At 40.5% G+C, this 13,592-nt stretch overlaps 1 protein-coding gene across 1 annotated transcript in view; it reads right to left on the bottom strand.

Moving 5' to 3' along the window:
- The window catches only part of LOC101410993 (testis expressed protein 56), a 50,684-nt gene extending 37,206 nt beyond the window's left edge, over positions 1 to 13,478 (bottom strand). The window contains exons 1-2 of the mRNA XM_004473570.4: positions 13,183 to 13,478; positions 7,803 to 8,001 (exon numbers count right to left, since the gene is read on the bottom strand). Coding sequence (XP_004473627.2) covers positions 7,803 to 8,001; positions 13,183 to 13,375 — 392 coding nt within the window. The 5' untranslated portion in view covers positions 13,376 to 13,478. The remainder of the gene's footprint in view (positions 1 to 7,802; positions 8,002 to 13,182) is intronic.
- Between the last annotated feature and the right edge of the window lie 114 nt (positions 13,479 to 13,592).

Raw genomic sequence — 13,592 nt, 5'->3', positions numbered from 1 at the left:
AGCAGGTAGTGAAGGGCTACCCAGGGTACATCTGGGCCTAGGAAGAAATTGGCTTCACAGGCAAACCTCAGGGCTCAATACAGCAAGACCCATGGTGGGCCAAGTCATGAGGGAGATCAGTTGGCCCCTGACCAAGCTAAAGAAGACAGAATTCAGTGCCCTAAGACCCTACACCAGCATCAGGCCCAAAAGGTGCTCAGAGACCAGAACATTGTCAATCAAAGCCAGAGGAGCAAAGGATGGGGCCAGGATCTGCCCCCGTGGATCCCAGGTCCCCTCTCCAGCCATAAGGCTATGTCAACACCACCCTTCTCCCCCTACACACACACACACACACACACACACACACTGACAACCATCTGAGGAAAGGGCAACGTGAGGGGAATGAAATCCGAGAGGCTGAGCATTGATGAAATAGAGATTGCCTTCCTCAAAAAAACTGTTTAAATCATTACATTGAATGGAGATTACTGGAACGAACTGAGTTGGCGAGGATGGCATGTGGCTTGAGCAAGATTAGGTGATAGGAAATTAAAAAACTTCATTTCCATGGACATCTAAATATGTGAGTAAAAGATCAAAACTACTTACACTACATAGCCTAAAAGGAAATAGAGATGCAGGCAAAGATTCTTTGCAGTGCAACAATTTTAATTGTAACATTATTTAGAAAAGCAAAAAAACAAACAACAGAGACTCAAATGGACATTTGCACACCGATGTTCATAGCGGCATTATTCACAGTTGCCAAAAGGTGGAAGCAACTCAAGTGTCCATCAACCAATGAATGGATGAACAAAATGTGGTCTATATACACCATAATTATTCAGCTGTAAAAAGGAATGAAGTTCTGATACATGCCACAACATGGAAAACCATTGAAGGCATTGTGATAAGTGAAATTAGCTAGACACAAGGACAAATGTTGTGTGATTCCATGTTTATGAAATAGCTATTTTAGAATAAGCAAATTCAGAGAGACAGAAAGTAGATTCAAGATTACCAAGGACTGGGGGGATGTTGTTGCTTGGTGGGTACCGTGTGTTCCTAAATTTGGGGAATATTGAAATATTTTGCATTAAAAATATAGAATTAGTAAAAATTATGGTATCACCTATATATGTAAGTATTGAGCAACTGCTTTTAGATTTTATGGATTTTCTTTCTAAGAATGACAACTTCCCAGCCTACAGTTCATGTGATGAAATATTATGATGTAGCTAGTGCCAGGATAGGAAATTCTTTATTTTTGGAACCCTGATTTTATTTTTAGTAATATTTTATTAATTAATAATTCTAGGAAAGTCAATAGTTAAAAATGGCAGAAAGATCTCCTTCTAACATTTCTAACATGCAGAGAAAAACAATCTTTAGAATTTTTTTCAAAAATGTAATTTTACTGATTTCAAATATTCTACATGGACAATATAAAATAAGATAAAATGTGTATACAGTGGAGAATATCATTTAACCATATTCATTTTTTAAGGTAAGAGAGACAAAGAGAAATATCCTCAAACTCAAAAAACTTATATGAAATTTGTCATTAAAAAAAAGTATATGATAGGCCCAGTACATATGTACTTTATATGTACCTTTATACCAATAATCCCAAAAACATTAAAAATGGCAATTCTGAGATATCACAATTTATAATCATTTGTGAAAGTTTCAAGTATGTTTTCTCTGTGCATTGATGCAAGAGAGGTCAACTTAAACCATGAAGTATCAAATCCAAAGGATTATTTTTCTGTTTATAGCCTTTAAAAAGACACTTTTAATCTAAAGGAATTATCTCATTCCCTGATCTTTCAGTCAAGTTTTACTGTTATGTATAAAATGAGGTAAACTGGAAAAAAATCAGGAATTGCATTAGGACCTTACATGATAATATAATAAACAGAAAAGTTTTGCATTATACCCTTAAAATTTTCTTTTTGTTTATTAGGGAAGTTGTGGGTTTACAGAACAATCATACCAGATTCCATTATATCCTCCTACTATTCATACCTTGCCCTGGTGTGAAACAGTTCCTACAACTGATGACAGCACATTTTTATAATTGTACTACTAACTATAGCCCACAGTTTAATTTAGGATTCACTGTTGGCGTAGTGCCTTTCAAAGGAATTTTTAAAAATATTTTTGTTCTGTTACCATACATACAACCTATTGTTTTTCCTTTTAACTACATTCAGAAAAGTCTTTAGAAAATATAATAAGGAAGGGTTACTTGTTTAAGGGTGCATCTGGCACAGGGGGCACCTGGGGCAGGCTTCTAGGGAGTGTGTGAGCACTCATCTTGTCATATGGTGTTACATCAGTGGGTGGAGATACATGCAGTGTGTGGGAAAGTGATGTACCCCTATCTGGGGAGGCCTGATATTCTCGAACAGAGGAGAGGGAATCTCTTGAGAGCATGGGTGGCTCCCAATGGGGGAGGACAGACTAGCGTGTCAAGCCCTCGACATTGATGTAAGTATCTATGAATCCTGTCTGTCAAGTAATGAAGTTTGGTTGTCACTGTGGGCCTTGAGGGGAGGGGAAGAAAAGAATAGAACAGATGGAAGAGGGGGTAACTGGGGGGCAATGGAAGATTGCGCAATGATGGATATAAGCCATGCTAAATTTCTCCAAAAATTAATAAAAGTATGTAGTCTAAAATGTAAACCATAATGCAACCAAAAATTTAGAAAAGTGTACAGGCTAAAATATAATATATTTTACATTTAGCATATGGCATATATATATATGTATATATGTATATATGTACACATTTAACATATGGCATAATGTAAGCCATAATGGAACCATGGTTAGTAGCTATGTTTCAATATTTGTACATCAGCTGTAGCAAATGTAACATCCGCATGTAAAAATATCATTGTTGGGGAAGGGGGAAAAGGGTTTGATGTTAGGTATATGGTAGTCCCCTATACTGTATATGTGACTTTACTGTGATCTAAAACTTTTTAGAAGACAAAATTAAAAATTAAAAAAAGGGGGGGCGATGCAGACACTGAGGAAGGAATGAAAGAGATTGCCTTGCCACTGTACATGCAGGGCAACACCTGTTACTGTGATGAAAGGCAAAATGTCAAAAACAGAGTCTCATGATATTTTTCATTTTTTAATAACTCAATTTATTTTTTACTTTATTTCAGTTTTTCTGAATTATTATGTATTCTATCTCTAATCTTTAAACCTGTCAATACTATTTCATTTTCCTACTAATTGAATTTGGCAATATATTAGGCTTCATTTCTGAAGAAGTTTTGGATCACAGAGGGATTCAACTATGGCAGGGGAGGAGCACTGGTGTGGGGTGTCATTGATTGGGGATGCATGGGTGGGAGGGAATTCTCCAGGGCATGCATATAAGGTATAGAGATATGTTTGGAAGTTTGGTGGGTATTGTCATAGTGGATAGAGTTACACATGACAACTGAGGCAGTGCTGAGTTCCTAGCCATGGGAGTTCTGTCACATTCCCCAATGGAACAGCAACAATCCCCCAAGTGCAAGGGCAACGACCAGTGAGGAAGGATGGTCCAATGATGGGCCCTTGATACTGATGACTATGCTTATGAGCCTGTGTGCTTGAAATTTCAACTAGGCCTAGAGCTGCAAGGTACCTAAGAGTTACCTCCTGAGAGCCTTCATGTTGCTCAAACATGACCTCTCTAATCCAAACTCAGCATGTAAATGCATTGCTTCCCCCCCCCCCCCCCCGCCCCGCATGGGACATGACTCCTGGGGATGAGCCTCCTTAGCACCGAGGGATTACTACCAATCACTAGTTGATGATGCAACTAGAAAATGACCTTGAGGCGGTGGACTTGGCCCAGTGGTTAGGGCATCCGTCTACTACATGGGAGGTCTGTAGTTCAAACCCCGGGCCTCCTTGACCCGTGTGGAGCTGGCCCATGCACAGTGCTGATGCGCGCAAGGAGTGCCCTGCCACACAGGGGTGTCCCCCACATAGGGGAGCCCCACGCGCAAGGAAAAGTGCAGCCTGCCCAGGAATGGTGCTGCACACACAGAATGCTGACACAAGATGATGCAACAAAAAGAAACACAGATTCCCGTGCTGCTGACAACAACAGAAGCAGACAAAGAAGACACAGCAAATAGACACAGAGAACAGACAACCGGGGTGGGAGGGAAGGGGAGAGAAATAAATGAATAAATAAATCTTTAAAAAAAAAAAAAGAAAATGACCTTGAATAAAAAGGGAATAATGGTAAAGACAAATGAATTTATATGGCTAACAGTCTTCAAAAAAGTCAGGAGGTCATCAGAGGGGTCATGCTTATGCATATCTCAGCAGCATCCAAGAAAAAGCCAAAGAAGATACAACCCCAGGTGCTTGTGCTCCTGAGGGCTCTGGAGACCCACAGGTTCTACAGTCATGACAGTTGGCTCTGCAGTTCATTGCCTTGCCAGTGGGCCCTACTTTGGAATTTGTGCTCCTGATTGTGATGGAGTTGGACTCAGATGTGTCCTCTCTATACATGCCTCTTCTGTCACTTTTACTGAACCTGTGATTGGTGCTGAGGTTTGTGTATGCTCAGGAGACTTGACTCTCTGGACTGTCCATGTGCCAGTTGGGTTCTGAGCCTCAGCAGAGTTGCAACATCTACTCTTCGGTTCATTGGACTTAACCCAGATCAGCTGACAAGGAGGTGAGGATGGTACCTCCACACCAGAGAACCAAGAGTGCCTACAACTGCAAGCAGGAGAATCACATCCATCAGCCATGTGAGATCTAAGCACCTTCTTGATTTAGAGGTGGAGAGGACATCACCATCTCAGGGTCCACAGGATGGAGGAATATAATATGGATTGGAGTGGACTTGCTGGTATTCTACTATAGAACTGTTGTAACTCTAGCAAAGGAAGAAATTGTATCATTGATATGGAAAAAGTGGCCACAGGAGTTGCTGAGGGCAGGGAGAGGGAGGAAGAGGTGCGATATGGGAAATTTTCAGGACTTGGAGTTGTTCTGAATGATATTGCAGGGACACATACAAGACATTGTATATCCTGCCATTACCCACTGGATGGACTGGGGGAGAGTGTGAACTACAATCTAAACTTTGTCCATGAATTGTGGCAGTGCTCCAGGGTGCATTTACCAAATGCAATGGATGTGCCACACTGATGAAAGGGAATATTGATGTGGGAGAAGAGCAGGGGCGGGGTGGGGAGTGGGGTATATGGGAACCTATGTAACATTTTATGTGATCTATTTATCTTTTTTAAAAAAAAATAAAAAAAACAAAAACAAGAAGAACAAAAAAATCCAGATTTTCATTAAATAAAAGTCTAGAGAAGCAGATGCAGCTCAAGCAATTGAACTCCTGCCTACCACATGGGAGGTCCCTGGTTCAATTCCCAGTGCCTCCTAAAGAAGACAGCAAGCTGGCATGATGGGTAGGCATGGCAGGCTGACACAACAAGGGACACAAGAAAAAAACATAATGAGACACACAACAAAGCAGGGAGTGGAGGTTCCTGGTACCTCCTAAAGAGGACAAGGAAGACAGTGAGCTGGCACAATAGGCAGGAGAGGCAAGCTGATCCAAAAAGATAACACAAAAAGAGACACAAGAGAAAAACCCAATGAGAGACAACAAAGCAGGGAACAGAGGTGGCTCAAGCCATTAGGTGCCTCCCTCCTATATCATAGGTCCTGGGTTTGGTTCCCAGTGCCTCCTAAAGAAAGAAGGAAGGGAAGCAGATGTGGCCCAAGCAACTGGGCTCCCATCTACCATATGGAGGGTCCTGCGTTTGGTACCCAGGCCTCCTGGTGAAAGTGAACTGGCTCGCATGTTTCAGAGAGCTGGCACAAGATAGTACAACAAAAAAGAGACACAGAGGAGAGACAGTGAGAGACAGAACAAACTAGGGAGGTAGGGTGGCTCAGGTGATCGCCTCTCTTCCATGTTGAAAAGTGCCGGGATCAGTTCCTGGTGCCTCCTAAAGAGAAGACAAGAAGACAAGCAGACACAAAAAATGCACAGCAAATGGACACAGAGAGGAGATCCCGAGCACAGGTAGCAAGGAGGGAGGCATTAGTAAATAAATCTTAAAAAAAAAAAAAAAAAAAAAGAAACAAGGAAGACAAACAGACACAGCAAGCACAAACAACGAGGGAGTGGGTAGAAATAAAACCAATCTTTAAAAAATAAATAAATAAATAAATATCTGATGCTTTATATAGACAAGTACAGATTCTAAATGACTTGGATCTATATTAGTAGGTTCTTACGCTGCAGGTAAATTGAATCAAAACCTAAAGGTCTCAGGGAGAGGAAATGACTCAAGGAATCAAGTGCTTCTCTCCCACACCAGAGGTCCTGGGATCAGTTCTCGGTGCCTCCTAAACAGAAAGATGAGAAGAAGAAAAAAAGAAACCTAAAGGTCTCTTTGTACTCTTTCCTCATTACCTGTTGTCTACATCAACGGCACAGAGGATCCTCAGTCTGAACAGCTGTCTCTGTATGTTCTCATATTTATGCAAACTGAATACCCTAAAAAACACCAAGTCCTGATATTGTAGTATTTATTCAATGAGCACCGAAAGGCAAGAGTTAACTCATTCCAGCCTGATCTATGCAAGCTTGCCTTCCTAAAAAGGAGTCGATCCTTTCAAAGAAGTCTGTGCTTCTAAATCCTGCTTGAACACAATGCTTGGCCCCAGCCCTCTGATTAGGCCAAGGGAAGAGAGCTGGAGCTCCCCAACGATGAATACTGAGCGGGCAAACTCAGATCGAGCCCAGGTTCTGCCATGTCAGTCCATTATACCCAGTCCTGGTCATCCAAGAGTGGGGCTGGTGCTTCCTGAAGGATGCTGTGGCAGTTTGAAGTTATTTATGAATTCCCAAAAGAGAGATTTTGTTTGTAAACTGGTCTGTTCATGTGGGCATGAGACCCTTTGATTGTATTGTATTCAGCTGAGATGCCTTTGATTAAATTATGTCAAGATTAGGGCTTTGATTCTACCACATCATTAGAGCATGTGGAGTTGAGTCCCTGCCCTCTTAAGAAGCCGATAAAACAGACTGTTACATGGAAGTAAAACACAGAGAAGTAGAGAAACAGAAAAGACACAGCAGAGGAGAGAACTTAATTTTGATGCTGGAGCACCGAGAAGAGAGCTGAGTCATTCGCTTGATAGTTTACAGCTGTCCGTGTAGAGAGAGTAGAGCAGCTGAGCCCAGAAAGAGATGAGCCGCAGGGAGAGAGATGAGCCTTATGCCAGCCTGCAGCTGAGCTAGGGGACCATGGAGCCTTAGGAGGAAGAGGAAGGCTGAACCCTCACAGAGACCGGCAGCCAACTTGTTCCAACACATGGCCACAGAATTTGTTGAGGGAAGTAACTTACTCTTGATGGCCTTGTGACTGTGAGCTTCTACCCCAAATAAATACCCTTTATAAAAGCCAACAGATTTCAGGTACTTTGCACCAGCACCGCTTTGGCTGACTAATACACACGCCCAGTGGTCTGTCTCTCTGCAGCAATTCCATTCCACCCCGTTTTATCTGTGTTCATGAACCGAGAATGCAGTGGATGATGGGACATCCACAAAACTGCTCCTGACCTCGTGGGTCCTCTCCTCAGAGATTGGTGTGTGCGTGAAATGGAGCCCATTTGCTTTTACACAGAGCAGTACTTTTTTCATAGTCATTCATATTTTAAAGACCACATGAAGTCATTTTTCAGCCAGGGCATAGTTTGTGACACGCTTTGTATCTCTAAATTGGGTCCATATAAGACAAAAATTAGACAAGACCTACCGTACAACTATAGTTGACAGTGGGGGCTCCTGGGTGGTTCTTTTCCCCAGGTGGCATTTCTTCCACTTATCACTGACATTGTTGTTGACTTTTCTTTTCCAGAAGGGCATGTGGCTTGGCTTCGGTGTCAGATTAATCTCTTTTGGCCACTCGTGTCTTACTAAGATCCTTTCTAAACCGGAGAGTTCAAAATCATTACCTGGTAATGGAATAAACGTTAATCCAACTCAATGCTCCTTTCCATCTTTGCAGAGCAAATGTAAAGTGGCATTAATATGAGAAAGGATACATACGCCATTCAATAATTCCCATTTTAGCTCTGTAATTCTTTCATTCCCAATTACTGAGAACTATTTAGACCTTACCTGCATGCAACATTTAAGGAGGCACAGCAAATAAATGAATGAACAAATTAATGAACAAACAAAATACAAGTATGCTGGGACCAGCACGAATACTGCTGGCTATTTGTGAATGAGTCCCAACCTAATGGCAAGTGACTGTACAATCATTTTTATCCATGTTCTATATTTTACATCATATCCATTGCTTCACATTGACCTTGAATGGCCCCTAACAAAGTGCCCATCTGCAATGAGACAAGAAGCTTGTATCAGAAGGTAAATCAACACACTGCTTCCCTCATCAAGACAATCTTGCCACCAAAAAAAAAAAAAATCAACTAGCGTGTTTACTGACATAGCTGATTTATATTGCCGTGCAAGCTGCTTATCACTTTGCCAAATTGTAATAGCTTGAGAACCAGCATTCAGTTTGCAGATCACACTTTGTGTAACTGCAATCCATTTGGGCGCACTAGAGAATAAGACAGCTGCCGTAAACCTAACACTGGTAGAGTAAGCCTCGAGAGAGTCAGGGCAAGCTTTAAAAGAATCAAATCAGATCATCCAGCCCCACTTTTCCTCAGGCTGGACACTTCCCCACAGCAGGGTGTGCCCTTCTCCAGTTTTCTGAATCTAAATCAGGAACAGAGAGGTTTTAAACCTGAACAAGAGTTTAAAGTTTGATTATTAGCATGGAGTTTATTATCTGAATGTGACCAGAAAAGCCTGAGAGATCTGCTTGTAATTTCACCCAAAGATGATGCCATGACAAGTCAGAATGAGTTGAAAGGGGAAGATGTTAGGAAGAATAAAATTATTTTCTGCTTACACCCTACCAAGTTCAGCTCATTCAATAAACCAGTAATATACATTTAAATTTTGACAAATCCTCTTAAATTGCCCTTTAGAACGCTTGCATCAGTTAATATCCTCAGTTGTGATAGAGGATATTAATTTCCCCAAATGTTGACATTACTGATCTTTTTGGTCGGTAAGATGACCTCAAATATCTCCTTGAAGTATCTTTTATTTCCTTTATTACCAGAGTGTTTAAACATGTTTGCATGCGTCTTAATGATTTGTATTTCATATTAGGAATAGTCTTTCCCTGCTTCTATTAGACTACCTATACCTTTCTTGATGATTTATGTGTATTCTTTATGTGTAATCTGGATATTTATTCTCAATCTGTTCTACATTCGGCAATCTGGATATTTATTCTCAATCTGTTCTACATTCGGCAAGTATTTTTTCTAGAATGTTAGTTATCTTTTAATTTATTTTTAAGGAGTTACCAGGGGTTAAACCTGGGACCTTGTCCATGGGAAGCAGGCACTCAAACCACTGAGCCTCACCAGCTCCCTTTAATTTTTTAAAAAAATTTTGTGGTATCCTTTATGCTACAATTTTTTAAAATTTTAGTTCTTTCCCTTATGCTTCTGAATTTCACATCCTGATTAAGAAGGCATCTCTACCCCCACAATTATTTTTAAAAAGTCTTATTTTAAAAATACTTTTTAGGGAAGCGGACTTGGCCCAGTGGTTAGGGTGTCCATCTACCACATGCGAGGTCCATGGTTCAAACCTTGGGCCTCCTTGACCCGTGTGGAGCTGGCCCACGTGCAGTACTGATGCGCGCAAGGAGTGCCATGCCATGCAGGGGTGTCCCCATGTAGGGGAGCCCCACGCGCAAGGAGTGCACCCCATAAGGATAGCTGCCCAGCACGAAAGAAATTTCAGCCTGCCCAGGAATGGTGCCACACACACGGAGAGCTGACACAACAAGATGATGCAACAAAGAGAAACACAGATTCCCATGCTGCTGACAACAACAGAAGCAGACAAAGAAGAACACGCAGCAAATAGACACAGAGAACAGACAACTGGGGCGGGGGGGGAGGGGAGGGGAGAGAAATAAATAAATCTTTTTTAAAAATAAAAATAAAAATACTTTTTATGTATTTTATATACCATATATACTTTATATTTGCTTTTATATACATTTTTATATATTTTATGTTTAGCTCATAATTTCATCTATATTTTGGTATAGGGTGAGAATTAAGACTCTAGTGTTAATTTTTTCCTAACAACCAACTGTCCTAACAATAATATTCCTTGAATTATCTTTTTACTACAGAATAAACTGTAATAAACTAAATACAGTTTATTTGTTATATCTTTATCATTTATTCCACTCAACAAATATTTGAGCACCTACTATGTGTCAGATGCTATTATATGCCCTTGAGGTACATCGGTGAACAAAATAAAGATTCCTTAACTAGAGGAGCTGACATTTGGACAGAGAATGCTGGCAATAAGCAATAAAATATTAAATAGGTAAACTTTATGGTTAGTTTTTAGAAACTGCAAGTAGAATAGATTTTGGGGTGATGATCAAGAGTTCCTTTTTGGACATGTTGCATCTGAGAAGAATTTTTAGCCACACAAATGGTCATGGCAAGTGGGCAGCTGCATATATGAGTATGGAATTCAGAAGAGAGGTTGTTTTAGTTTGCCAGGGCTACTATAATAAACACCACATAACAGTTTAATCAACAGGAATTTTAGTATATTTACTAGTCAAAGACATTAAATCAACTGTCTTAAATATGTTTAATGAGCTAAAGGAAACTATAGACACAGAAGTAAAGGAAACCAATAAAAACAATGTGTTAAGAAAATAAGAATATCAACAAAGAGAGAGAAATGATAAAAAGAAGTAACCAAAAACTATTCTGGAGTAGAAAAATTTAAGAACTGATGAACAATTCACTAGAGGAGTTCAAAAGCAGATGTGAGCAGGCACAAGAAAGAGAACTTGAAGATAAAGCAATCAAAATCATCCTACTGCCCACCCTGGCACCAGCCAGCCATTCCAGGAATGCGAGTCACTATCCATAAACTGTGGTAGAGTTAAGGAATGGAGGATAGTAGCTGGTAAGAGTAGCACATCACTGGCTAACCAAAGAACCAAGGAAGAGCAGCCTCTCCCTTTATCAAGCACCCCGCTGTTGTTAAAATTATTGATCAGGTGTCAGAGTTCTGAAATAGTGGATTCCAAACACTCTTACTAGCTCAGTGATTGCTTCAGTGAGGGAATGTTCTTCCTACTCTGTCATTTCATGAGACATCACCGGTTCCATTTCATTTTTAGTTGCCACAGATGGTTAGGATCTCAATGTCAAATTAAGACTGAATATTCACACTCTTTACCCCTTCTTAATGGAACAAAGACATTTCATTGTGGTCTGGATGACAGTAAGTAGGATTTTTTTGAAAAGGAAATTTTCACCCACTTCATGTCTTGACAAGACTAATCTCATTACATTATGATTTTTCTGAATTTTCTCTGTTGTTGTGGTCTCCAAGAGAGGTTCCAACAAAGCACAACCTCGGGAGTATACATTTTTCCCTGGAGTGTGGGAAAAATGTAGAATGCCCACTTATATTTACATGGCCTCATCCTTTTGTAACTTCTTTTTTTGTGACAAATTATAATTAACATATTATACAGCCACGTATATAATTTGTAAATATCTACATATACACATATATAGGAATCAAAAGTTTTTTCACTGCTAGGATATATGAAAAAAAAAAGTTTATAGACCATCATCCTTTTTGTTTTCTTTAATGCCTTTTGCACATAGGGATAGCTCATGAATTTCATAAGCTTTGTGTAAAATGAAGAAGCAAGGAACTAGTAAGCATAGTTATTGTGTAATGATAATGATGAAGTTCTTCAAAGATCTGCTTACCAATGCTACTTTTCTACAACTAACCAAACTATCAACTCTTACCCCTTCTCCATTTCAGAAAAATGTAAAAGACTATGACAAGAATAGATGTATTCAAGAAAACAATATCTGTTAAGTCACTCCTACTGAGGTGGTTCAAAAGCTCTGTTTAGAGAAGAATTTTGGGGATTGATTCATGACACTCTGGATTCGGGGATTAGGGATTAATCAGAGCAAGGTCAAAATTGTTATAACGTTTTAAAGTCACTACATCAAAACCTACCTTCTTTTCTGGGATTTATGCCTTAATCACTGTCAAAGTTACTATTTTGCTTTTTTAAATTCATGGACATAGGTGGTGTATTAGTCAGGGTTCTCCAGGGAAACAGAACTGTAAATAGTATGGGATTTTATAAAATTCCCTCACTCAGCCATGGGATGCACAAGCCCAAATTCCACAGGGTGAGCTGCAAAGCAGGGGCTCCAGGAAGGTCCTTAATGAGTCCCCAGGAGAGGCTGGTCGTCTGAAGTAGAAATGGGAATTCTCTCTCTAAATGCTTAAAGCACTTCCCCTTTTAAGGCCTTCAACTGATTGGATGAGACAGCACTCATTGCTGATGACAATCTCCTTATATAATCAGCCATCTATGCAATCAACTCACTAAGGATTAAAATGGATGAAATGTCCAAATCACCCAGTGCTTGCTTGACTAAACAACTGGGCACCATTACCTGGCTGAGTTGACACACTAGCCTAACCATCACGGGTGGCACCATTTATTTACCTCTGCTCTGTATTTTATCATGAACAATCAAGGGGCAATCTCCGCCTACTTCTGCAAATCAGTTCAGGTAAGTATTCCAGTTATCAAGTGCACCTAACAAGATTCCAGGAGTGGCGGACCATTCTAAACCTCAAAAAGTGCAGGTTGCTTCTAATCCTCAAGGGAAATATCCAACTCCTCTCTGGCAATAGGAGGAAGAGATGGCAGGAAACAGAGCAAAGGGAAAACTTCAAAACCTGACCTTCAACTTGGAAGCTCTCTAACTAACCTTAAAATCATATCTAAAGCTGAAATGATGGCTAAGTCAGTATGTGGGTAAATTGCATGTTGGGCTCTGAGACTGTGGGGTGGTTCAGCATGATCATTGCTGAGTGGGTCCCATGGGTCTCAAGGTCTGACCACTCCTGCAGTGGAAGCAAGAAGTTCTTACAGCTAGAAGAGGTGGTTTCTACCAAAATCAAGTTTATGTCGACTAAAAAGAGCACACACCCACCCTTCCCCCACATACATTGCTTTTTATCCTCTTCACTTCGGTAGGAATGAAGCATCTCCATCATATTATTTGGAAGCAGCCTGTGGAGGTTAGACAGAGTCTCAAAGGTGTGACGCAGAACTTCAGGTTGGTCATAATTTTTGAATTCCTGGCCTTTTTCGGTGGATAAAACCCTTGTTACAGGTCGATTGTGGTTGGCTCTTCCCATGATGACCCCTTCAGGCACAGAGAAAACAAAGAGAGACTGCAAAGAGAGAGGTCCCTTGCAAATGTACTTTCTCCAAGCTTTCCTCCATCTCTCAGAAGATACCATGGAACCTCTTTTCAGGTCTCTGATTGTGTAACATTCTGAGAGTCACAATGGTCTAGCTACTAGCCTGGAACCCTGAGCGCTCATCCTGCATCTTCAAACCAGAGAGAAAGCC

The sequence above is a fragment of the Dasypus novemcinctus genome, chromosome 22 (genome assembly GCF_030445035.2).
Source record: "Dasypus novemcinctus isolate mDasNov1 chromosome 22, mDasNov1.1.hap2, whole genome shotgun sequence".
NCBI lineage: Eukaryota > Metazoa > Chordata > Mammalia > Cingulata > Dasypodidae > Dasypus > Dasypus novemcinctus.
This window is presented reverse-complemented; position numbering and strand designations above follow the sequence as displayed.